General features: G+C 37.6%; 2 protein-coding genes across 3 annotated transcripts in view; one reads left to right on the top strand and one right to left on the bottom strand.

The window, feature by feature from the left end:
- Positions 1 to 6976, bottom strand: part of LOC136043858 (magnesium transporter NIPA2-like) — a 74819-nt gene extending 67843 nt beyond the window's left edge. The window contains exon 1 of the mRNA XM_065728807.1: positions 6793 to 6976. Within this exon, the coding sequence (XP_065584879.1) occupies positions 6793 to 6931 (139 nt within the window). The 5' untranslated portion in view covers positions 6932 to 6976. The remainder of the gene's footprint in view (positions 1 to 6792) is intronic.
- Positions 6977 to 22969: 15993 nt separating this feature from the next.
- The window catches only part of LOC136043855 (mitogen-activated protein kinase kinase kinase 7-like), a gene marked incomplete in the record, with an annotated part of 174331 nt that continues 170661 nt past the window's right edge, over positions 22970 to 26639 (top strand). For both annotated transcript variants that reach the window (XM_065728802.1, XM_065728801.1), the window contains 1 exon segment: positions 22970 to 23089. In XM_065728802.1, the coding sequence (XP_065584874.1) occupies positions 23039 to 23089 (51 nt within the window).

Here is a 26639-nt window from a genome sequence, read left to right as displayed (position 1 = left end):
GTGCTCAAGCTAATATCATACTTGAAAGAAATACTCTCAAACCAAGACCAAGAATTAACAAGACCCTACAAATACTTACCAGTTTTGGAGGTCAGAAAATCCCACACTTGGTTTATGTAACCTTAAATGCGCATACACTAACGGATGCAGCGAAATACAACCCTTCTTCATAGTAAGAGATGCCCCCATACCAATCCTTGGCTTTGAATCCAGTCACAAGCTTAAACTCATCAGGCTAATCCTGACAGTAGAAAATTCAAAAGTCCTGAAACCAGACCTGTTCACAGAAGAATTCCAAGACATATTCCATGGTATCAGACAGCTCACAGGAGAATGCCACATCACATATAGAGAAGGAGCTGAACCCAAAGCTGTACCAGCTAGACGCTTCCCAATTTCCCTCCAAGATAAATTCAAAAAGGAAATCAATAAGATGTAAGAGCTTGGAGTAATCGAAAAGGTACTCCAGCCCACAGATTGGGTAAACGCCGTGGTTGTAATTGAAAAGCCTGACAAAAGTCTCCGAGTTTGCATTGACCCACATGACCTGAACAAGGCTATCAAAAGACCACATCATCCCATGCCAACATTCAATGAAGCAATACTTAGACACGCTGGGCCAAAGTTCTTCACAAAACTAGACACTCATCATGGTTATTGGTCCCTGGTCCTAGACGAAGAATCATCTCAGCTGACAACCTTCAACACACCATATGGCTGCTATAAGTTCAAAAGAATGCCATTTGGACTGATTTCAGCTCAGGACGAATTCCAACGCTGCATGGAAGAAGCATTTTAAGGCATCCAAGGCTTCTCTGTTATTGTTGACGATATTATCATCTCAGGAAAAACCACTGAGGAACATGATGCAAATGTTTGCAGAGCTCTCATAAGGGCCCGTGAAAAAGGAGTCAAACTAAACCTCCAAAAATGCGTATTCCAGTGCAATAGCATACTGTATTTTGGGCATGTGATATCTGAAAATGGAATCCACCCAGACCCACAAAAGGTCCGAGCGCTGCGTGAAATGCGAACCCCTAATACAAAAGATGAACTCCAGACAATATTAGGAATGGTGAATTACCTTGCAAGGTATATCCCCAATCTATCATCAATAAATCAGCCACTCCGTGACCTAGTAAAACGGCGACAATTTAAGTGGTAACAACAGCATGATACATCATTCACTAATATCAAAGAATCCATTTGCAGCTCATTAGCATTCTTTAATCCAACTGCAGGCAATGTTGAATTCTTTGAATGTCGTAGATTCTTTGTTTAATTCGTTTTATGATTCTTTGAAAGAAGTTATCTTTGATACATGTGATGCACCCCAGTCGAATCCAGCATCGAAAAGAACAACCCCTTTGAATCCTTGGATGGCCCCTGGACTCCTTAAAAGTTGGAGGAAGAAAAATTATCTTTGGAAGGCTTACAGGTGTCTAAGCCATTTTCGCGAGATTCTCAGCTTCAACTTTTCAAAGCTTATAGAAGAGTTTACAATTTGCTTTGCCAAAGGGCTAAATCGTTATTTCATCATAGAAAATTCTCTGCATGCAGTAAACACATTAGGAAGACATTGCAAGTAATCAATTCTGTTATCAGGCCATCTTTTCTGCCTCCTTCTGTCCCTTCAAGTGTTGTGATTGACAGAAAAATGTAGAGGGTGAGCTAAAAGTTCAAGATACGATTACTTCCTATTTTGCTAATATCAGCAAAACTACAGCCTCTTCTGTAAGTCCTTCTTCTTCTCTACCTGATTTTAGGTCTTATCTAGGACCACCTTGTCCTAAATCAATGGCATTGGAACCTGTCTCTGAAGCTGAAATAGCCAGAATTGTCAATTGTTTGAGGGGTTCTTCATCTTCTGGCCCAGACCATATTCCAACTAAGGTTGTCAAGTTCATTCTTCCTGTTATTGTGTGTGCCCTCACGAGACTTGTCATTCTTTCTTTTGAAAATGGTGTCTTCCCAAGCGCTCAAAAGCGTGCTCGTGTTATCATCCTTTTTAAAGGTGGATCAAGGAATGATCCTGCAAATTATCATCCCATATCTCTTTTATCAGTGTTTAGTAAAATTTTTGAAAAAGCTATGCTTTCTCAACTTCTTGATTTTCTTAATTCTAAACACTTTTTTCATGATTTTCAGTTTGGTTTTAGGACGAAAAACATTCAACTGAGCATGCATGTGCAACTCTCTTGAATTATTTAAATTCAGCTCTTGACTCTGGTTTGATACCTGCTGCTCTTTTTTTTTGATGTTCGAAAAGCGTTTGACTCATTAACACACAAGATTCTTCTTCTGAAAATGTCCAATATTGGTATAAGAGGGAATGCTTATTCATGGTTTCTATCATATTTATCTGGTCAAGTCATCTCGGTTCATCTGGACTTCTCTAATCCTTCTGGAATAGAGTTTGGCGTTCCACAAGGACCTGTAATTGGTCCAATACTCTTTTTAATCTTCGTCAATGACCTTATTAATGCGGTCAAAAATTTAAAACCTACCATTTGCTGTCGTCTTTGTCAACCAGTATTCCTCACTAGCTGTGACAAGAGTTTATCCTTACCGGATACCATTATTGTTTTTGCTGATGACAGTACTCTTGGCACAACTGGTAGAACTGAGTCTGATCTTCGTTCAAAGATGATAGCCCTTTTTGAAAGAGTTATCCAGTGGTTTGATGTAAATTATCTTGCCTTAAATGTCGAAAAGTCATGTTTTCTCATTTTCTCCAGAGTCTCAAAGGCTTGCCCTGATTTAAATGAAATAAATGTATCAAGAGGTTCTCTAAGTAGATCTAAGGATCGTTACGTTCGATTCCTAGGCATCTTGCTTGACGAAAATCTTTTGTTCAAGCATCATATTGACCTGATTAAAATGAAAGTCTCCAGGAGTCTTGGAATCCTTAGAAAGCTCAAATATATATTTCCAGGATCGATTCTTTGACTCTTGTTCTGCAGCCTAGTTCAGTCTTATGTTTCATATTGTTCTGGTATTTGGATGTCAACTTTTCCCTTGTCTCTGAAGCCACTTTCAAAACTTTATGATAAAGCAAGGACTCTTATTCAGGAAACAAACCGATTTTCACTTAAACCCTTGCTTGATTTGAAATCTCTCTATTTTCTTTCTTGTTCTTCTTTCGTTTTTTTATAGTTGCACGGCCATCTTCTTGCTGTCCTATGTAATAATATATCTTTTTATTCTGATCAATTGACTTATCATTTCCGCACTTCCAACAATTTACTGGTTCTTCACACACCATCAGTGAGGTCTGACTTCAACCCTCTGACAGCTTGCAACAGGATCTGGAACACACTCCAGGAGTTTGTACGAAGCTGCCACTCGTTTGGTATGTTCAAAAATTATGTTCAAGATTTTCTAGCTAGTAAATAATTTTGTTTGTTTTTTTTTTTTTGTCTCTTTATTTTTTATTCCAGTTTCCTTTGGAGTTGATGTCTCTGGATTGAGTTGGATATTTAATTGAGTTGGTGAAATCATGTGCTACCCCCTGCCTAGCTTGTCATTTTTTGGAGATTACTAAGGTGGGCGACTCAATTTTGTTTTTTGTTTATATTTTTTGTTGTTGGTATTTTTTCTCCCCTGTTCTTTCCCGGCAATGGAGCCTTATGGGGATCTCCTTTGCATCATGCTCACTAAACTCCACCAAGCAGAACTACTCACAAATAGAGAAGAAACTTTATGCTATCCTTTTCAGCTGTATACATTTCCACTAGTATCTCTACAGCAAAAATTCATGGTCATCTCTGACCACAAACCCCTACAAGTAGTCCTAAATCACCCAATATCAAAGTCATCACCAAGACTGCAGAGGATGCTTTTAAGGATTCAACCATACAATCTCATAATAGCATTTTGCCCTGGCAGGGAAATTCCCGTTGCTGATGCCCTGTCATGGCTAAACCTTCCCAAAGAAGATAAGCAAATGGAAAAAGAAATAGAATTATACATTCACTCCATCATGTCTTCTACCAATCAGCAATGCCAGACTCAAGAGACTGAAACAGAAGACAAAATCCAACCCCAGTTAGCTGAGCTTGCACAAACAATCCAAAAAGGTTGGCCATCCTGCAGAAGAAACCTCCCTCCAATGCTCACCCCATTCAGTAACATCAGGCATGAACTAACAGTTGTAGACAAGATCATAATGAAAGGAGATCGCTTGGTCATTCCAAGAAATTTGCAGAAAGACATTCTTAGCTGCATCCATTCATCACATTTAGGTATTGAAAAACCAAGCAACAAGCCTGCATAATCGTTTTTTGGCCTGGAATGATGAAAGATATTGAAGAACTCATCAAACACTGCCATGCATGCTCCATTAGCCAAAATTCCAACCAAAAAGAGCCCTTAATGCCACACAGCATACCTCATCTACCATGGGAGAAGGTGGGGTGCAAGCTATTCTACAAGAGCAGACAATACTATATCATTACTGTTGACTATTACAGTTGCTTTTTTGAAATCAACTTATTGGGGGAAAAAGCAAACTCACATCACATAATATCCTGTCTTAAGAAGCATTTTGCATGCTATGGAATCCCTCATACCTTCATAACCAACAATGACCACCAGTTCACATCCATGCTATTCCAGAAGTTCATTGATAATTGGGAAATCTCTCAAACCACATCATCCCCAAACTTCCCTCAGTCAAACAGACTAGGAGAAAGAACAGTGTAAACAGCCAAAGATATGCCTATCAAAACAGATATTGCAGGACATGACTTTAACTTAGCATTGCTGGAGTACAGAAACACCCCAGTTGATGGTCTAGCATCCCCAGCACAACTGTTGATGAGCAGAAACCTAAGGTCAGTTGTTCCCTGCACTAAACAACTTCTCACACCAAAAACCATTCACCATAAATGATTTCAACAGAACCAGATAAAACAACAGGCATGCCAAAGCAAATATCATGACAGACAGTCAAAGGAACTAAAACCTTTGCAAATTGGTCAACCAGTCCAAGTTCAAATTTGTGGGAAACTTTGTCAAGCTGGAATTGTTGAAAGAGTAGATGTAAACCCAAGATTGTACATAATTGAGACAACAAATGGAGGAACTAACTGATGCAACAGGCAACACATAAAAACACTGAACCAGCAACCACAATCACCAGACCTTGCAGACCATGAGGAGGACCGCCCTGAAGCCAAAACTTCACCAGCGCCTATAAGCCCATCATCAATAGCCCCTGTCCCACCTGTAACACTGATAGAGACCCTTCCCAAACCTGTAAATTTCAAATGTAGCTCAGCGCTCTGCACACTCCTTCCAGCACCAAGCACCATTTGCCCACCCCAAGAAGAACCCTAAAACTCTCCATACATAACCTGTAGTGGCCCGCTTGTAAAGCCAATACAGAGACTTGACATGTGAGAAATTCTATAAACTATGTGTAGTAAGTGAAAAATAAGTTGTGAATAAGTAGTAAACTTATAAGTGTAGTGTCATATGGAAGAACCCTTGTTTAGTTATTTTAATGTAAATGGTCAAATTTTATGAAAGTTTTGTACCAGTCATCTAGTTTGGAAAGGAGGAAGGATGTAACATTCTAACTCACCTTTCTATTCTAGGTGACCTGGGTTTCTAGCACTTATTCAAATAAAAGGCCATAATTTTTACAACATTTTACCTTAATTTTCAGTTACCAGTTACCTTTTCTCTGCCTTTAGTTCTAAAAATGCAATTCCTGTTATTTGAGTAGAATTCTGAGCCATATTAAGTGTTTTTTTTTTTTTTTTAGGAGATGCATTTGCATATCTTTAAAACCTTATAAATTGGGATTGAGCAAAGTTGTGAGCCTGAAAATAATTTTGTTGTACTTCATTCAAGCAGAAGATCTATTTTGCAAGGTTTCACTTTTATAACACACATATTTTTGAAGGTCATCAAAAGTCAGGACACTCTAGAGGGAGAAGTAATGGAGGTAGGTACTTCAAAATACCTTCCTGGGACATACTTTAGCCTGTAGACCAATCCCTGAAAGTTTCATTTTCCTAACCTAACCCCTTTCTGAGATAGGAAGAAGTCAATCAACTAGAATTTTACCATAAAATGTTGTTTTGTCAAAAATTCAATAGGTATAGACCTGTCATTTAGGCAAATTTCAGGTCCCTCTAGAGGGAGAAGGAGTGGAGGTGGGTACTTCAAAATACCTTCCTGGGACATTCTTTAGTCTATAGACTCATCCCTGAAAGTTTCATTTTCCTAACCTAACCCCTTTGTGAGATAGCCAAAAGTCAATAAACAAGAAATATAGCCTACCAAAAATTGTATGATAGTTAGGCTTGTCTTGTCACACAGTTTCTGACAAGAATTGGAAGATTAAAGGACATTTGAATTACAGTTTCATGAAAGAAGATTTCCTCTAAATATCTATTAAAGAAGGGAGAATTGATTTGCCATACAATGTCCCTTAGGCTGAACAGCAAGAGGGGAGTCAATATCAATTTCAATAATCTGTGAATTGAAAGATTTATCATAATGTCTTTTCTTCTGGAGGAAGTTAAAAATACCATACAAAATCTGGTCAATACTAGGCACTGTCTGATTAGCCTACTGGGGTATTCCCTGGAACTCCCCTCTCATATGGGCATGATCACACTATTTTGCACTTCTTTAGGTGATGATAAGTTTTCAGTTGTCTGAATCTATTCTTAAAATTTTGATAAAACTTATTTGTCCTTTGGTTCTGCTCAGTTATGTGACATGATTCTAGGCTAGTCTAATTAATGAATCCATCTCAATTAAGAAGGTCAACCATACCTATAAATATACAAGATAGAACAGCCAAAAGTAATCCATAATAAACTTCCATATTTCCATTATTCTGCCTTTTGTATTTGGCGTGCAGCTCTTCTTCAGGAATCGGCGTGTCAAAGATTGAAGTGGTAGCCTTTTCCATTTTAAGGCACGAGTTTAAAGTTTGAATTTTTGCTAGTTTTAAATGTGACACTGCCGGCTTTAGTCTTTTTGTGTCCACACGAAGAGCATCATTTTCCCAAGGACAAAGAGAAGATAACGAACTTCCTATATATATAACGGGGCTTCGAATAATATTTTAGTATATGCACAGAGTAGCATCTAACTAGGAATGAAATAAGGTCTCAACATCTAAACTAATCGGGTTATTTTCATTTTCACATACCTGACCGTCTGAGGTATGAATTTTAATCCCACTTGCTAGATCCCCCCAATATTTGGCAAAATATCCGTTTTAATTAAAAATCGTGTGACGGTTTATCAAGGTGTCAACATCCACATACTTGGTTCCACTTGTTTGATGTTCTGAGAACTTAAATTGAACGTAAAGAGAGAATGAAAAGAAGGAAAGGAGAAAACAAGAGAAAATAAGAAAGGAGAGAGGGAAAAAAGAGAAAAAAAGTGAGGCAGGTTTATTTGTGAAAGCATTTGAACAGTGTGAAAGAGAAACCAAATTAGTTTAGAACCCTTTTTTGAACTTTTTAAGCCAATCTCTAATTGATGGAGTTAGACACGAGGCAAGGATGAATGGAAACTTGTCGTCTCGTCTAAAGAAGTTGCTAGTCCTATCGTCAAAAAGGCAAAGCGTTCTGACCCAACTCTAAATGTTACACTTAAAGAGCGCTTTTTCAGCTGTTTTCAAACAAGTACCGGACGAACTAGTCGACGCGTCACTGACGATATTAATCCCAAAATGCATCAAAACAGCTAAGTCTTATGTGTCACGCACACTCAAAGTCTACTTCAAATCAAGAGAAGGCTAATATCAGTTCCTTCAAGAATCAGTGAAAATTGGCTATGAGCGACTTCCCACCCAGGAGTTTGTGTTTTTGCCTTGTCGATGCTTTAACTGCCATATGACTGGTCACCTCGCAACAAACTGCACAAGCACTACCCTATGCTCAAAATTCGGAGCTAGTGACCATAAGTCAAAATCTGAATCCCCGTGTAAGAAGAGTCGTTTTTGTGTAAGTTGTAAAGCTCCAGGCCATACAAGCTACAGCATTAACTGCCCTAAAAGCTGCAAAACCGTGAGCCAATGAATCCTGTGATTAATTTCCTATCTTGGAATATAAATGGGTCTTTCGCGAATAAACTACCAGTGCTGAAAACAATACTTGTGAAGTATGAAGTTATGAACATACAAGATTATTTTTTGACAAAGCATAGTACAAATCTAATGAAATTGGATGGTGCAACGTCTTACTACGTTCCCACAAAAAGACTTAAAACCAGAGGAAGGTCCTCCGGATGCTTAGGGATTTCTGTGTCATCGTCACTTATGTCTAGTCTATTTGAGACAAGTGATCATCATTTAGCCATTAGAGTTCTGAGTTATGTCTTTATTAATGTTTATTTACCAACAAATTACACCAATGATGAATCTGAGCGTCTATTTGCCCTGTCGTGTAAAAAACAAGGATCCTGTTTAGAAAATCTAAAGCGTTTAGGGCTTCAATTTGAAATTATAGGGGATTTCAATTTTGATTTAAGTGAAGTAGCCTCCAAACTATTTATGAGGACTAGTCTGATTAATGACCTTATTGGTGATTTTTTTTTATGTTGTTGATAAAGAATCTGTTTTTACTTATATGCATACATCCTCCCATACATCGAACCTGGATCATTTTACAGCTTCCTCTGATCTTGTTATTAACCGGGTGAAAGTTCTGTGCAAATTCCAGCTTTCAGATCTCATCTTTTAATAGCTTCTGCTTTTCAGATAAAAAAGTTGGCTCCTCAACGCATCCATAGTAATATCCGAGGCTCTTAATTTGTTCGCAATGGGTTAAAAATTAATTCGGAATTATTCATGCTTTCCTCGGATTTTATTCTGGACAAGATTCGTATTCCCTTCCACCACTTACTTAAATCACATCACCTTCCTGACATTGAGATACAGCCATGTTTGGATGTTTATTCTGCGGAAATTTGTAATGCACTTCGTTTTGCGGAAGATCAAGCAGTTCCTCTTTGTAGAGTTCGTGAGGGTATTGTTCCCGGTTGGTCTTCAAATCCTGAACTTGTTTCCTCCTGCCACCGCACAAAATTTTGGTTTTCATTATGGAAAGACTGTGGTCGTCCGAAAACTGGTTTCCTAAATCATCTGTACGTACATACAAAAAGAATATTTTCATAGGTCTCGCATTTCATAGGAAAAATCTCATGAATATTAATTCTGCTAAGGCAAGGTTAGACCGGAATTATCTCTTCAGAATGGTTTCACAAACACGGGTTGATGCTTTCTCTGCTTATGTTTCTGATATTTCAGATTGAGAATGATATTCATAATATGAATTCAAATTTTCTTCATCAGATCTGGAGCTTGAGCAACTTTTTGAAGCAAAGCCCGAAGAAATGTTGGCTGTTTCCCAGCATACCCATTTTGTAGTTACTACTAAGTCTGTTGAAAAATCTATTTATGAACTAAAGCAACAATAATCTAGTGGTATTGATTATGTAAGGGCTATGCATCTAAAGCATATGCATCACACTTTTAATGCAAATGATTTTTACTCAATGCAAGCTTCCTATTAGGTTTTAAAAAATCTCACACCCATTCTTAAAAAAAGGAAGGTAGAGCCTCAATGTTCCTCTTTTCGACCAATTTCTGTTTCGATATCTCTCTGTAAGCTTTTTGAACTTCTCTTCAGAGACGATCTTGAAAAGATGATTTATGCCCCACCGCATTACTTCGAGTTCAAAGGAGGAACAGGATGTGCAGATGCACTAACAGTCGTGGCAAACGCTCTAATTGATGCAGAATCTGCGGGGAAATGTCGTGCTCTTGCTAGTCATGACGTCAAACGTCCCTTTAACTCGTTTATACACCCCGCAATGCTTCGGAAAGCTGCCAAGTGAGGGATAAGCCCTGCAGATATTTTCACACTTCGTGACATGTATTCTTGACTGTGTATTCGACTAAAATTACCGCCTTATAGGGATATGCCTCCAGTTGCTCGAACAAAGCTCATTCCGGTTTTAAAGGGTGTATACCAAGGAGCAGTTTTTCACCTGGTCTATTTAATAACTACGTCATTGACGCTCATGATCTATGTCCCTCCTCATTAGTCAGTGATATTTTCGCTATTCTCGGAGCAGAATACCTTAAGCTAGGTCTACATTTCAATTCTTCTAAGTCAGAAATAGTCGTTTTTAACTGGAAGAGCAATCTAATAAATTCAGTCAAACTAGGGAATTCTTTTTTTCATCCTGTCGATCACCTTGTCTATCTTAGTCTCCCCACAGGCTCATCCGTACGCCACACCTGGTATCTCCTTATTGAACATCTAACCAATGACATTTTTGCACCTTATGAGTCATTAATTTCCTGCAAGTTCAGATTCAACCGGCATTTGTTAGCTAGCCTTTTCAATGCAATAGCTACCACTTACATTCTTTATATTTCACCCTTTTGGAAACTGTTAACTATTACTGACCAAATAAAATACGCTCAATTTTCTTCCGTTTCGCAAAAAATTTTACTCCACCGTCAACCCGGGCAAAGCAACTCAAAAATCGTCCGTAAGTTTAAAATTGCTGACCATGAACTTTTCAGTAGCTAGAGCAATAGCTAAACACAATAAAAAAGTGAATATGACTGCCCATGAATGGTATCCTGTACTATTTCAGTAGTCTCTGCCTCTTTTTTATATTGATGTCATTTGTTTGTTTTCTGTTTTTTCTCTATTTCTTTTGCTCCGTCTTGTTCAAAACTTTGTATTTTTGTATGTCTGTGTCATCCATCGCCTTGACAAGACATATAAGGAAATTTCTTATAGGAATTCGGGTAAAATTCCCCAAGTGTGAAATTTCCCCTGAGAAGTTCATCCCATGGAAACTTCCCTCTTCATAGTATATTCACCTTTTGCAAAATCCTCCCAGCAGAAAGTTCGTCCACCCCTCCCCACACGAAAAATGTGTGCATACTTCCCAATAACAAATACTATACGTAAACAATGGGCAAATTTTAGAACTTTCAAAACCTTTCCCCATGCGCTGTAGAGGGTAATTTTATCTCCCAAGACATAGCTGTTGGGTTTTTATGGCACTTGGTATTAACCAAGTGACATACAGCAATCGCCAATTCTGTCGGTCTGTCTGTCTGTCGGTCTGTCTGTCGGTCCCGGTTTTGCTACTTTAGGCACTTCCAGGTAAGCTAGGACGATGAAATTTGGCAAGCGTATCAGGGACCAGACCAGATTAAATTAAAAATGGTTGTTTTCCCGATTTGACCATCGGGGGGGGGGGGAGTGGGGGCCCGGTTAATTAGCAAAAAATAGAAAAAATGAAGTATCTTTAACTTATGAGCGGGTGATTGGATCTTAATGAAATTTGATGTTTGGAATGATACTGTGTCTCAGAGCTCTTACCGACCGGATCTGATGACATTGGGGGGAGTTGGAGGGGGAAAACCTAAAGTCCCGGTTTTGCTACTTTAGGCACTTCCAGGTATGCTAGGACGATGAAATTTGGCAAGCGTATCAGGGCCCAGACCAGATTAAATTAGAAATAGTCGTTGTACCGATTTGACCATCTGGGGGGGGAGTGGGGCCGGTTAATTCGAAAAAAATAGAAAAATGAAGTATTTTTAACTTATGAGCGGGTGATTGGATCTTAATGAAATTTGATGTTTGGAAGGATATCGTGTCTCAGAGCTCTAATTTTAAACCCGACTGGATATGGTGACATTGGGGGGGGGGAGTTGGGAGGGGGAAACCTAAAACTTGGAAAACACTTAGAGTGGAGGGATCGGGATGAAACTTGGTGGGGAAAAAAACACGAGTCCTAGATACTTGATTGACATAACCAGAACGGATCCGCTCTCTTTGGGGCAGTTGGGGGGGGGGTTAATTCTGAAAAATTAGAAAAAATGAGGTATTTTTAACTTACGAACGGGTGATTGGATCACCATGAAATTTGATATTTAGAAGGATATCGTGTCTCAAAGCTCTTATTTTAAATCCTGACCGGATCTGGTGACATTGGGGGAAGTTTGGGATGGGGAAACCTATAATGATGGAAAACGCTCAGATTGGGGGGTTGGGATGAAACTTGATTGGAAAAATAAGCAGAAGTCTTGCATACGTGATTTAAATAATTGGAACGGATCCGCTCAATTGTGGGGGGGGGGTAATTCTGAAAAATAAGAAAAATGACGTATTTTTAACTTACGAAGGAGTGATCGGATCTTCATGAAACTTCATATTTAGAAGGACCTCGTAACTCCGATATCTTATTTTAAATCTCAACCGGATCAAGCGTAATTGGGGGGGGGGCAGTTGGGGGGACCGGAAATCTTAGAAAATACTTAAAGCGGTGAGATCAGGATGAAACTGGATGGGAAGAATAGAAACCTGTCTAAGATACGTGACTGACATAACTGGACCGGATCTGCTTTCTTTGGTGGAATTGGGGGGAGGGGGGGTAAATTTGAAAATTGAGGTATTTGTAACTTACGAAAGGGTGACCAGATCTTAATGAAATTTGATATTTAGAAGGATCTTGTGCTTTAAAGTTCTAATTTCAAATTCTGACCAGATCCTGTGACATTCGGGGGAGTTGGAGGGGGAAACCGAAATTCTTGGAAAACATGAAAATTGGGGTATTTATATCTTACGAATGGATGATTGGATCGTAATGAAATTTGATTTTTAGAAGGAATTCATGTCTCAGAGCTCTTATTTCAAATCCCGACCAGATCTTTTGACATTGGGGGGATTTGGAGGGGGAAATCTTGGAAAAACACTTGGAGTGTAGGAATCGGGATGAAGCTTGGTGGATAGAATAAACAAATGTCCTTGATACGTGATTGACAGAATCGTACTGGATTCACTCTCTTTGGGGGAGTTGGGGGGAGGGGTTCAGTGATTTGCGAGTTCGGTGCTTCTGGACGTGCTAGGGCGATGAAAATTGGCAGGCGTGTCAGGGAGCTGCACAATTTGACTTGATAAAGTCGTTTTCCCAGATTCGACCATCTGGGGGGCAAAAGGGAGAGGAAAAATTAGAAAAATTAGGTATTTATAACTTACGAGTGGGTGATCGGATCTTAATGAATTTTGATATTTAGAAGGACTTTGTGACTCAGAGCTCTTATTTTAAATCTTGACCGGCATTAAGCCTCTTATTTTTCTTTTTAAATCAATGTATTGATTCATAGAATTTTGTTAGGGCTCATACCATATGATCTCTTGGCTCTTAGCTCTTCTCGCCTCGTCACAAGTGCCATATGAGCTCTTAGCTCTTGTTTAACTATGAATTTTTTTTCAAAATTTCGATCAGACGAATTGGGGATAAAAAGTGGCGTGGGAGGGGGTCTAGATGCCCTTCAATTTTGTACCACTTAAAAAGCACACTAGAACTTTTCATTTCTGTTGGCTCTATGACCGCAGGGTCGATATAATTACACCTGGGGAAAAACAACAACAAATAAACATGCATTTGTGATCTTTCTTCTGGCAAAGAATTACAATACTTCCCATTTTTGCAGATTTGAGCTTGAAAACCACTAAAATGGGTTTTTCTGATGCACTGAATCTGATAGTGTGATTTTCATTTAAAATTATATAACTTATCCCATGGAAAAATTCAACCGGCTCATAATTCCATCCCATCCACCCAAAAATGTATGCATACTACCCAATAACAAATACAATACGTAAACAATGGGCAAATATTGTAGCTTAAAGACATTTCCCTAGGGGCTGTGGGAGGGTCAAGATATCTTCAAAGGCGGAGTTATTAGGCCTTAAGACTATTCTGAGCAAAATGGCTATCTCAAAATTTTGATCGGATGACTTTGAGTAAAAAGGGCGAGGGAGGGGGCCTAGTTGCTCTCCAATTTTGGGTCACCTAAAAAAGCACTAGAACTTTTAATTTTTGTTCGAATGAGCCCTCTCATGATATTTTAGGACCACTGGGCTGATGCAACCACCCCTAGAAAAAAATAAATAAACACGTATTTGTGATTGTTCTTCGACAAGACGATTAAATGCAATAGTGAAATATATTTAAGACAATGATCAGAATCAATATATGAAAAGGGAGTGATTTTATTTCTTTTGTTAGATAGTTTTACTAGCGAGAAAGAACATTAATTCCTTGTTAGTTTATAATCAGCAGTTAAAATGACTCAATCTGTGAAACAAAAAATCAAACGAAATCTAGTGACTTTGAAAATACTCTTGATTCAAGATTATAATTTTCAAGAGTTATGTCTTCAAAGGAGAATATTTTCTCAAAGAATACTCAATGATATAAAGAAAAATGATTCACAGTCTAAGGACTAATTTATGAAACTTTTACTTCGTGGGCCAGATACATTTACTAAATTTATTGACATTTTCATTGAAGCAAAACACAATGATATTGTGGATTTGCTTTTGAGCGCTGCCTAAAAATTCGCTACAGACGACCATTTTGCATTACAACGTCACTTGATGTAGTGTTGGTATCATGGGTACCAATCCGTAGAGATGGTTTCTGGGGACAGTCCCATATTGCGCTTAAAAAAGGTTTTAAAACTTAAGCTGGTAGAAGACCCTTACCATATGCGGATGGTCACTTTGGCCTTTCAGGAAATTTTCGGGCTAATAATAAATTTTTTTTCAGCCTAATATGAATTCTTTTTCAGGATGAAATCAAAAAGTTTTCTATGGGCTAATAAGCTCTTATTATTTTTTTAGGTTCACATACCTATATTACTACCATCTCAAGGTTCCTAAAACCTCCATGAGGATATTGAAACATTGATAGAGCTGGAAAGTGAGGGTGAATTTAGCACGGGGATGAAGCAAAATAGTGAAGATCCCACCATTTCAATCTAAACATCGAAAAATAAAATCAGTCGTGGACATATCGAAAAATAAAATCGATGTCGTGGACATACTTGCAGTGAGTTTCTTAGCATCTACACAGAAGATCCTCGATTGAACGACTATCTAGTTGAAAATCTGTAAAATATAAATTTCAGAGCCCTGAAAGTAAAATGCTAAAAAATGTCTGTGAATCTGTTTATTAACAAAACCGGTATGCACAAAAGAGCCTTCATTGTTTAGGCTTTTTCTTCCACGTGCAGGTAACCATTGGTAATGATAAGTGTTGGCGGCTAATTAGAATTCAACTTGTACTCATCTTGAAATACAAAGTAAGGGTTATACTTTCTACCATACAATGTAACTTTATTTTTATTGTGTCACCGTGTTAAGTCAATAATACTGTTTTATCCATACGATAAAATAAACATGTTTCAATTTCCTTAGTTGAAGCAATGTCACATACAATATTCTCAAATGTAGAATAACTTCCTGTAACAGCCAAATAAACGTCAGTAAGTTAATAATCATAGTAGCGAGTATATTCACACCGATGTAATAAGAAACACACTCTTTTATCGTTTCAAATATTGAAGCATAGAGCAGGTTTTTCCTCCCAAAACAATTTAAAACAAAGACGATACCAGTCTCTTAAAAATAACCTGAAATCACTTTTAGGATTTCTCCCAATCATACCAGGGTAATTATTTTTCCCATTGATCACATTCATCAGAGTGACAATTTGAACAGAAGAAACTTCTAGTGTGAGAGTCGCAAACATCCTCAAGTCAGGGAGTATGGTTTTGAATTTACACTGTATAGCCTCTAGGCAATTTAAATGGATTTAACCATCTAAACTTCTCGTTAAAGTAATCAAAAATATTGTAATTTTCACAGGATATCCAGCTGCTTAATGCATGGAAAAATAATGTGTAAAACTCTTTCAGTGTTGACTGTCACACTTCATAAAGGACTTGCGATCAATAATTTGACTTACGATCAATGAAATGAATGTTTTCTACGAGGAAGAGTAATCGAGTGACGTCGCAAAATTTATTGGATGTATTGGTTGTGTCTATGCAAAATGGTCGTCTGTAGCGAGTTTCCAGGCAGTGCTCAAAAGCAAATCCACAATATTATTTTGTTTTGCTTCAGTGAATATGTCAATAAATTTAGTAAATGTATCGGGCCCACGAAGCAAAAGTTTCATACAGTAGTCCTTAGACTGCGAATCATTTTTTTTTATATCATTGAGCATTCTGTGAGAAAATATTCTACTTTGAAGACATAACTCTTGAAAATTATAATCTTGCATCAAGAGATTTTTCAAAGTCACTAGATTCCGTATGATTTTTTGTTTCACAGATTCAATCATTTGAACTGCCGATTATAGACTAACAAAGAATGAATATTGTTTCTCATTAGTAAAAATATCCAACAAAAGTAATAAAATCTTTCCTTTTTCATACATTGATTCAGATCATTGTCTTAAATATATTTGACTAATGCATTTAATCTTCTTGTAATCTTTGTATATGTATTATATTCACTTTTGCCAAAAAAAATAACTGTTCTTCCAACTCGAATGTGCTCAATGGTGTTACATATCTTGCAAACTTCTCGTCCTATTCTAAAGTTATATTATAACCCCTTGTCATTTTTACTTCTACGTTAGGCACACTACGCTTCATTTTACCATTGATAGTGTCTTCAACATCCAATAAAGTAAAAGCATCCATTACTAAAGAATATGCCAAGAATAGTATCCTCGATGTTGACAAACTGAGCTCTTGTCTAATACTGAGGTAAGTGGGTCGTGAGATTTAACAACTCAAATGTCGTTGGCTTCAAAGCCTGTTTTTGCTGGATCATAAAGGTCCACTGGAATCAAAACAAGTGACGTGAGATTATGTCATCTTCACATGTTAATATTGGTACAGATCAAATCTTTCTACAACCGCGGCTTCTCTGCGATCTCTGAAGTCAAATAAGTGTTAAGACGTGACAACCAAATAGATCTTGAGAAAAACATTTGCATAAGTAAGCAAACATTCCCCTATTGCTTAAAAATCAAATGTACTGTATCATTGCATCACAAACAAATGTACTATAGTATTGTGTAAGACCCATGTTTCTTAATAAAGTTTTGAGGGGTTGGTAGCTTCCATAGTATACCGCCCCTCTTTCTCATTGACTCAACAATACCGTCACTACTCGCGAATTAGGAATTTTTGATCCTTACTTTAAACTGAGTTCCCGATTCTTGCTTCGAATTTGTATTTGGTTTAAAACTGAGTGCAGCGTCCGAATGATTTCTTAGCTTGATTTTTTGGTTATTTTACTATAAGGAACATTTTCTATTTAACTTAATTTACGTTTTATTGTTATTTTCCTTTTAATCTTTTGTCTACGACCTTTAAGCAAGACTATAAATCGTCCCCTGAGAGCGGTTTTTTCGAAGAAAGTTTTCAAAATTCCGAGAAAAACGACTTTGAAATGTTCACCTTTGCTGGAACTCATATGGTACAACCGGTTTTCTTCGCAAATACATAAAAAAAAGATAATTCATGAAACCATACAAATTACGACAATCCAACCTTACCGAAATTTTAGTAAACTTAGATACGACAAAATGGTGTGGGCTGCCTGTTCTTTTTACCATGAAGATACGACAAACAAGTTCTGATACAGCAATACTATTTGAAAAAGTATAAAAATTTAAAAAAAAACACAAAAACGTTAATTTTTTGTTGAGTATCTTTGCTGTTCGCCGTTTTGCTTCAATGAAATCCCCCTCTGGAAATGAATCTCGCGCAGACGGAGAGGCTTCCAAACGTTCAGTATCCCCCTTGGCCTTCTAGTACTGTTCAATCTTGGTTTCAAAATACTTTTGGTCTTGGTTGGGGCTGAACTTCAGGAAATACTTGACATCTTAAATTTTTGCATCAGGTATATCAATACTTTTGCCTTTAAGTTTGGGAAAAACAAGACGTTAAAGAACACGAACAGCCGAAGTGCTGGGACACTTTTTAACCAAAGTAAATTCTTGTGATATAGTAGCCATTTTCAAGTCTCCAGAGAAGGAAGTTTTGAACCCAACTCTCTTGGCATTATCCTGACAGAACTTAAGTAGTTTTACCTTTGAATACGGCACCAACGAGTACGTATACGGCTTAGCTGGCTTTTGAAAGTCAAAGAACTTTGACTGGGTCACTTGCAGGACATTTAAAGGACGTATCTTTCTTACTTTCAGTAACTTCCTCACCAGATCTAGTGGAGAAAACAAAACAAGGTGCTTTAGCCCCCACTCAATAGTGCTTTGTACAGCATCAACCTCCTGGATAATCGAATGACCTGACTCAGAATAATTAATAACCACTTTTCTAAGCCTGGAAATGCTCTTAGAATATATTGGATGGCGAAGCTTATAACTGATTTTCGGTTCTGGGACACGCAGAAGTCCGACCAAGTAATTAACTGACAGATACCATGGTAAGTATCAAGAACTTTTTCTAGTATGGCCGCTAGTCCACCAGCTATTTCGTTTGATCCATGTCCAGCCTCAAACTCGGACCAAATGAAAATGGGTTCCTCATTGATTTTCTTACTGTTTCAGACTGTTTGAGAAACTTACTTTTTCATTATGAATCCATTTTTTTAATTCTATATAATCCACAAGCACCAATTTTCAACGATTAATTTGGATAAATAAATTTTGTTTTGCCATTTATTCCGTTTTTTTTTTCTTCCTTGACGCCAAATTTTCAATTAAAGTATGCGTTTTTGGTTGTTTCTGACAGAATAATACAAAAAAGTGCTTAAATTTGAATTTGTGATAGAAGCGATTATTATATTCGTAAAGAACATAAAAAAAGGCATCGAGAGGTATGTTTATTTTATTTGTAAGTCAATAATATAAACTGTGAAAAATTTACCGACAGGCTGCTGCGGTACAAGGAAATGCTACCAAAATATAATCATAGCCAAGATTTATTCTGATCACTGATACGCAACAAAATCAAAACAAATCAGGTATTTGATAATACTAAATTATACTCTATATATGTGCAATATATTATATAATATATATAATATAAGATATAATATATATTATATTCTTGGAATAAAATATTAGTCAATTCCATAAAAATGAAGTATTAGATTCCTGTAAATATTGTGCAGCTTGTGCAGATGTAAATAATGTCCGTTTGTGACTCATTGTGAAACTTTTACCAAAACTTTTATTCTTCAAAACTGTACGTCGACGGAGTTAGGACAAAAATGCCCATGTAATTTTTCCACATGAGCTACGACAAAACCGCTCTTAACAAAATGGCAAAATGTGAGATACGATAAATGAGAAATCTAAAATTGAAGCACTTCTAGTTGAGATACAATAAAACGGTCGACGGAATCGGATAGAGCAAAACATTTAACATTAGATGGCAGTCTTAACTCCGCTTCCCGAAAAATTTGCAGATACGACAAAACCACTCTCAGGGGACGACATGGCTTATAAAGGTAATTTCAGGGTGCTAGAAGAGGTTTAAAAATCAATGTTAAGAGGATTAAGTTCCTAAGGCTTGGAACAAGTAAAAATGAAAAGTTGAGGTTGGGTAAAGAAAAGATCGATCAAGTGGACACCTTCACTTACGTTGGTAGCATTATTAAAAAGACGGTGGGAGCAGTGAAGATGTTAAAAGTGGAAGAGCCTTGGCGCGGGGGCTTTCTTCAGAGTTAAAAAAAAGTTTGGAAAAATAGGAAGATAATTCTGAAAACCAAGCTTAGAATATTGGTGGGTACAGTGATGAGACTGGTACAATATGGCCTTGAAGCATAGGCGTGCCAAAAAGTGGATGAAAATTTACTAGATGTTTCCACAGTAATTGCTTACGGAGTGTTCTGGGTACCCGGCTGACAGGCTGTATTTCAAACATTTTACTGTACAAAAATGTGGTTTGATCCCATTTTCGAGGACTATAATGAAAAAAAAGGGCTGAGATGGCTAGGGCACGTTTGCGGATGAAGGATAACAGATTGGCGAAGATTGTCCTTTTCAGCCAAACGCCTAGGGTTAAACAAAAAGCAGGTTATCATCGTCTGGGGTGGGAGGATGTCATAAAGAAATATTTAAGGAAATGAGAACTTCCTGGGAGGGTGGAAAACGGGAGACTTTGGATAGATTAGGATGGAGGAGGAGCGTGCGTAGCTGTGTTAGCCTTATGCGGCTTAGTGTGAATTGTTAGTAGTAGTAGTGGATGAAGAGGAGACAGAATATTAACTCTATAGAATTTTAACTGAACTATAAAAGTAGAATTTGATAACAATTGAAACACATAAAAATAAGCTTTTTATGCTGATTCCAAGATATAAGTTTCATTAAATTTAGTGTTACCTACCAAAAGAGTATATCAAGGAGGCACACTCATGCCTCTTTAAAGAGGCGAACCATGACAATGTTAAGCGATCTTCGGTTCCAGTGGTCGCAGAGGGATGGGGAGGGATGTATTTCGTAGCTCGAGCTCCAACTAAGAAACCTGCCAAATTTCATCCCCCTCCGACTTTTCCTTCATGGGGAAAATCTGGCCGAAGGTTTCGACCACCCAACCCCCCCCCCTTTAACGTTGTCCGATCGGGCTGAAATTCATAAGTTAAGGTCCCCTAGGGCCCAGGAGCTCATCCGCGAAATTTGAGGCACTTCTAGTTGAGATACAATAAAACGGTCGACGGAATCGGATAGAGCAAAACATTTAACATTAGATGGCAGTCTTAACTCCGCTTCCCGAAAAATTTGCAGATACGACAAAACCACTCTCAGGGGACGACATGGCTTATAAAGGTAATTTCAGGGTGCTAGAAGAGGTTTAAAAATCAATGTTAAGAGGATTAAGTTCCTAAGGCTTGGAACAAGTAAAAATGAAAAGTTGAGGTTGGGTAAAGAAAAGATCGATCAAGTGGACACCTTCACTTACGTTGGTAGCATTATTAAAAAGACGGTGGGGGCAGTGAAGATGTTAAAAGTGGAAGAGTGTTGGCGCAGGGGCTTTCTTCAGAGTTAAAAAAAAGTTTGGAAAAATAGGAAGATAATTCTGAAAACCAAGCTTAGAATATTGGTGGGTACAGTGATGAGACTGGTACAATATGGCCTTGAAGCATAGGCGTGCCAAAAAGTGGATGAAAATTTACTAGATGTTTCCACAGTAATTGCTTACGGAGTGTTCTGGGTACCCGGCTGACAGGCTGTATTTCAAACATTTTACTGTACAAAAATGTGGTGGATCCCATTTTCGAGGACTATAATGAAAAAAAAGGGCTGAGATGGCTAGGGCACGTTTGCGGATGAAGGATAACAGATTGGCGAAGATTGTCCTTTTCAGCCAAACGCCTAGGGTTAAACAAAAAGCAGGTTATCATCGTCTGGGGTGGGAGGATGTCATAAAGAAATATTTAAGGAAATGAGAACTTCCTGGGAGGGTGGAAAACGGGAGACTTTGGATAGATTAGGATGGAGGAGGAGCCTGCGTAGCTGTGTTACTCTTATGCGGCTTAGTGTGAATTGTTAGTAGTAGTAGTGGATGAAGAGGAGACAGAATATTAACTCTATAGAATTTTAACTGAACTATAAAAGTAGAATTTGATAACAATTGAAACACATAAAAATAAGCTTTTTATGCTGATTCCTATGATATAAGTTTCATTAAATTTAGTATTAACTACCAAAAGAGTATATCAAGGAGGCACACTCGTGCCTCTTTAAAGAGGCGAACCACGACAATGTTAAGCGATCTTCGGTTCCAGTGGTCGCAGAGGGATGAGGAGGGATGCATTTCGTAGCTCGAGCTCCAACTAAGAAACCTGCCAAATTTCATCCCCCTCCGACTTTTCCTTCATTGGGAAAATCTGGCCGAAAGTTTCGACCACCCAACCCCCCCCCCTTTAACGTTGTCCGATCGGGCTGAAACACACAAGTTAAGGTCCCCTAGGGCCCAGGAGCTCATCCGCAAAATTTCAGCTCGATCCGATAACTCCTTCCCTGTTTTCCAGAAACCACGCATAGCCAATTAATGTTCATATTCTCCTTTTGTTTTTTTCTGCCACGCCTACAGGTCACAGCCGAAATCGGATCTGGGTGTACGAAGACTCATTCGACGCGGAATTCTCCGAGTAATTTTCCTGGAAAGTTTCGTCGGAAAATCTTAACCCCCCGATTTTCTAGCTTAGAAAAACCCATTTCGCCATAAGAGCCCATGTTAATTTTTGAAATTCTTAAAAGTTATTTAAAAGTTATATTTATACACATGCAGGTATCTCGACTTCAAACATGCCCGGTTAGCTCAGTCGGTAGAGCGTGGGACTTTTAATCCTAAGGTCAAGGGTTCAAGTCCCTTATCAGGCGAATTTTTGTCACAAAATATGAAAAAAACTTCGTTTTCTTAAAGAGTTAAAGAGGCTGCGTCCCAAAGTCGAACCTTAAAAGGTACAGGAATTAGGAGAGGCAGTCCTAATTCCTGTACGAGGAGTACAGGAATTATTAAATTACATCCACCATGGATTGTAGAAAAACGTACAGAAATAATATGAAAAAAACTTCGTTTTCTTAAAGAGTTAAAGAGGCTGCGTCCCAAAGTCGAACCTTGAAACGTACAGGAATTAGGAGAGGCAGTAGGTACAGTAAACCCCCCGCTTTTAAAGACTCTTTTGTACAGGTTTTTATGTTGTGGGGGGCTGCCGCCCCCCTAACCCCCCGCTCTTGGCTTCGGAAAGGCCCTCTTTTAATTAACAAAAATTGAAATGAATGAACAATGGAATAACTTCGAAAAATGTTAAACACAAGAGGACAGGAGAACCATTGCGCCGAAACTAGTAATTAGTAATAATAAAGTCCCCCCACAACAAAAAACCTGTACAAAAGAGTCTTTAAAAGCGGGGGGTTTGGGGGGCGGCAGCCCCTCTACTGCCTCTCCTAATTCCTGTACGTTTTAAGGTTCGACTTTGGGACGCAGCCTCTTTAACTCTTTAAGAAAACGAAGTTTTTTTCATATTATATTATTATAAACAGAGCAGGCCATGAAAGTAGACCGTCAATCCGCTTCCAAAGACATGCACTTTTTGCTCAAATTTTAGATTTTTATTTTCGAATTCTGAAATTTTTGTCTAATAATTTGCTAAGAAAGAAAAGATTATATAGCAATTTAGCTGAAGGCTATAAATCTCTGATGCCCTTACATGTCGAAGAGATAGACCCCAATGAAATTGAAGCAATAAATGTAAGATATTTAAAGGATCGCTGGTTTTCAAAAGCGAACTTTATTCATCTCTGTTTAGATCTGGTCTCATTGGTAAAAAGATAGAGGAGGGGATCCTATTAGGCTAGTATAATTGACTCCAGAGAGCAGGTCTAGACTCAGTCAATATTGTAAATATTAAACTTAAGTGTCTTTTATGTTTTGATCAACTTCAGTCATCAAGCATTAAATAAGCTTTGAGTAAATAATCTATTTTCAGATAGCATTTTCCTCAGTAGCCTAGGGTATGCTAGCTTAAGACCCCCACTAGGCTACTTGGACAGTACCTTATTTCAGAAAAACGTCTGGATTGAAATGTGTCTTTCTAAACATGGTCAACAGGCTATTAATCTTGGACATGACATAAACAAATTTGGATAATTGGGTTTGGATTGTCTATTTTTTAGGACTAGTCTAGGCTAAATGGGATTGGTTCATTACCTTAAATTGCATTGTCCAGCAAAATAAAGATTAAATCCTATAGAATCACAGGTTAGTGATGATGATGGTTGGATGTCTCAACAGCATCCCACTCAGTTTGCCACAGCTTTGATGACCATTCTCCATCAATGGCTCTTTTAAAAGCAGCAGTACTGGGGGTAGTGACTGCTTTTTTGGTGAGAGAATTCCACAAACTCACTATTCTGTAAGTGAAGAAGTTATTGTGTAGTCTAGTGGCAACTCTCTTCTGATATAGTTTCCATCTATGCCCCCTAGTTCTGGCAGACTAGTAAAGTTGAAATAACTTATTTAATGGAGAGTTATAATTCAGGAGCTTATGCATCATAATAATATCACCCCTTTTATGTCTGTAGACAGGAGTGGGAAGTTTCAGCCTCTTTTCAGTCAGGATGAGTAGTTTAAATATTTGCATCCCTCAATTGCCTTTGTAGCCCATCTCTGAACTGTTTCTAACTTCTGCTGTTCACCTTTGTTGAGGAGGCTAGCAACACACATGCCAAACTCCAAATTAGGCCTGACCAATGCCTTATATAATTTAGTCATCACCATACCTTAAATTACCTTAAATCACATTTGCCAGCAAGATAATGTGGTAGATCCTCCTGTAGTTCTTGCTGGTGGTGAGTGATGTAATTATGTTGGCTTAGCTTCCCAGTCCAGCCTCTACTCAGCCCTTTCCCAGTCCCTGTTGACTCCAGCCTTGAAGGAGTGGGGAGTCTCAGCTTGGATGGTAGACTTGGATAGGCTATTCCAGAGGGGGACCACCCAAATGGAAAAGAAGCCATATTGTTCCCATCTCCAACATCCAGGCAGGTGAAGCTTTAGACTTTAACCTCTTGAATTGTTAGCCAGGGAGGGGGTGAAGATCTGGTTCAGGTGACTGGATTTGAAAATTTTGCATGCCATGATCACATCTCCTCTATATCTTCAATACATTAGGGTTGGAAGTCTCTGAGACCTTAGGCTATCCTGGTAAGGGACATTATTTAAGCAACTGGCCAGTTTGGTTGCTCTCCTTTGGACACTTTCAAGGGCTCTTGTGTCCATTTTATTTTGGGGAAAGGCTAAAGTCAAGCCAAACTCAAGGTGGCAATGGACAAGGGATTTATAAAGTTTTGTAACCACACATGACTTTGTGGTTACAAAAGAGCACTTAATGAGTCTGAGAGCTTGATTAGCTTTTGCAACCTAAGCCTGAGTGTGGCTCTGGAATTTTAAATCTTTGTCCACAATGACGCCTAAGTCTCTCTCCTTGGCAACTGCTTCCAATTGATCACACCCTATATGGTAGGGATGGTGAAGTTATTGTGCCCTAAGTGCAGTACCTTGCATTTAGTTACATTGAATTGTAGGGCCCAAGTTGATGACCTGGAGGATAGCCTGTCAAGGTCCAGCTGAATACAGGCTCTTTCTTCTTCCCTAACATATGATAAGGGTATTTCTCATTTTTCTTTCCAAAGTGGATTGTTTGACATTTATCAACATTTAATTCAAGCCTCCATACAGTTGCCCAATGGGAAAGTACCCACAGGTCATTCTGCATAGAGGCTCTATTGTTGGGTGTATTGACAGGTCCAATGAGTTTGGAATCATCAGCATAAAGACTTATTTTATTTTTGACTGTGGTTGGTGCATCATTAATATAAAGTTGGCCCCAAGATGGTTCCCTGGGGCACTCCACTTAATACTTCCACCTCTTCTGAAATTTACAAATTTACCTTTACAGTTTAGCCAATTTGAATGCTAGTATTCTGTTTTGAGCTAAGTTATGAAGCTGAAAACAATATTTTTGTACTTCAATTAAGCAGAAGATCTATTTTGCAAGGTTTCACTTTTATAACACACATGTTTTTAAAGGTCATCAAAGGTCAGGGCCCTCTAGAGGGAAAAGGACTTGAGGTAGTTCCTTCAAAATACCTTCCTGCAACATACTTTAGTCTGTAAATTTATCCCTGAAAGTTTCATTTTCCTAACCTTTCTGAGATAGCAAGAAGTCAATTAACTAGAATTTTACCCAAATAAATGTTATATTTAGACTCAAGGTGCAATTTTTGGTATATATTTTCACATCAGGGGGGTGAGGGTATATGCTCTATAAACATGTAAGTTCTAAGAAATTCACGCATATCTTAAAAAAAAAACTGGAAAAAAAATAGAAAAGTGGAGATAAATATTCTCCCCCAGCAAAACTTGTTAACTATGATTATTCTGCATAATATGGACAGTAAATGTTTAGTTTTGTCACAAGCAGCATAGTTTTCAGTCTAGAGTACTTACAAATGCTAATTCTAGAAGTGCATCCATTTCTGGTTGACCCTCCTCCTCCATGGGGAAACTAAAAATGGGTAAAGTGGGCAGGGTTTGAAGCCAAGGGAAATGTTGGGGTTGTGCAATATGAATGAAATTATATTGAAAATACTAATTCCAGTCATCACTGTAAATTTCTTTATAGTAGGAAGTGGAAAGATAATTAAAAAACTTCATATTCATTAATGCTAATTATCCACTTTCACCTTCCGTATATATATATATATATATATATATATATATATATATATATATATATATATATATATATATATATATATATATATATATATATATATGTATATATATACATATATATATACATATATATATATATATATATATATATATATATATATATATATATATATATATATATATATATATATATATATATATATATATATATATATATATATATATATATATATATATATATATATATATATATATATATATAAACTAGCCAGTGAACCCATGAATCAGAGGAATTAATTAAATATTATGATTATGTTGTGTTGATTTGAAGAAATGCCTTCCAATGCAATGGAGATTATACAGTTTCTCAGTCCAAGATTAAAGTTGTTTTAAAAGATTCCTTGGCTATGGGAAGGCCTTGGTGAAACAAATTTGGTTGAATAGTAATTCTCACAAGTCAATATTACCTATAGAGCAAATCAAATTAGTCCATGAGCCCTGTAGGCAGCAGAGTGAGGTTTGTATTCTATATTTACTGAATAATTATTTGGCCTGGAGCCTGTAA

Source organism: Artemia franciscana, chromosome 2 (genome assembly GCF_032884065.1).
Source record: "Artemia franciscana chromosome 2, ASM3288406v1, whole genome shotgun sequence".
Classification (NCBI taxonomy): Eukaryota; Metazoa; Arthropoda; class Branchiopoda; order Anostraca; family Artemiidae; genus Artemia; species Artemia franciscana.
Note: the sequence above shows the minus strand (reverse complement) of the source record. Positions and strands in the feature narration are given on the sequence as shown.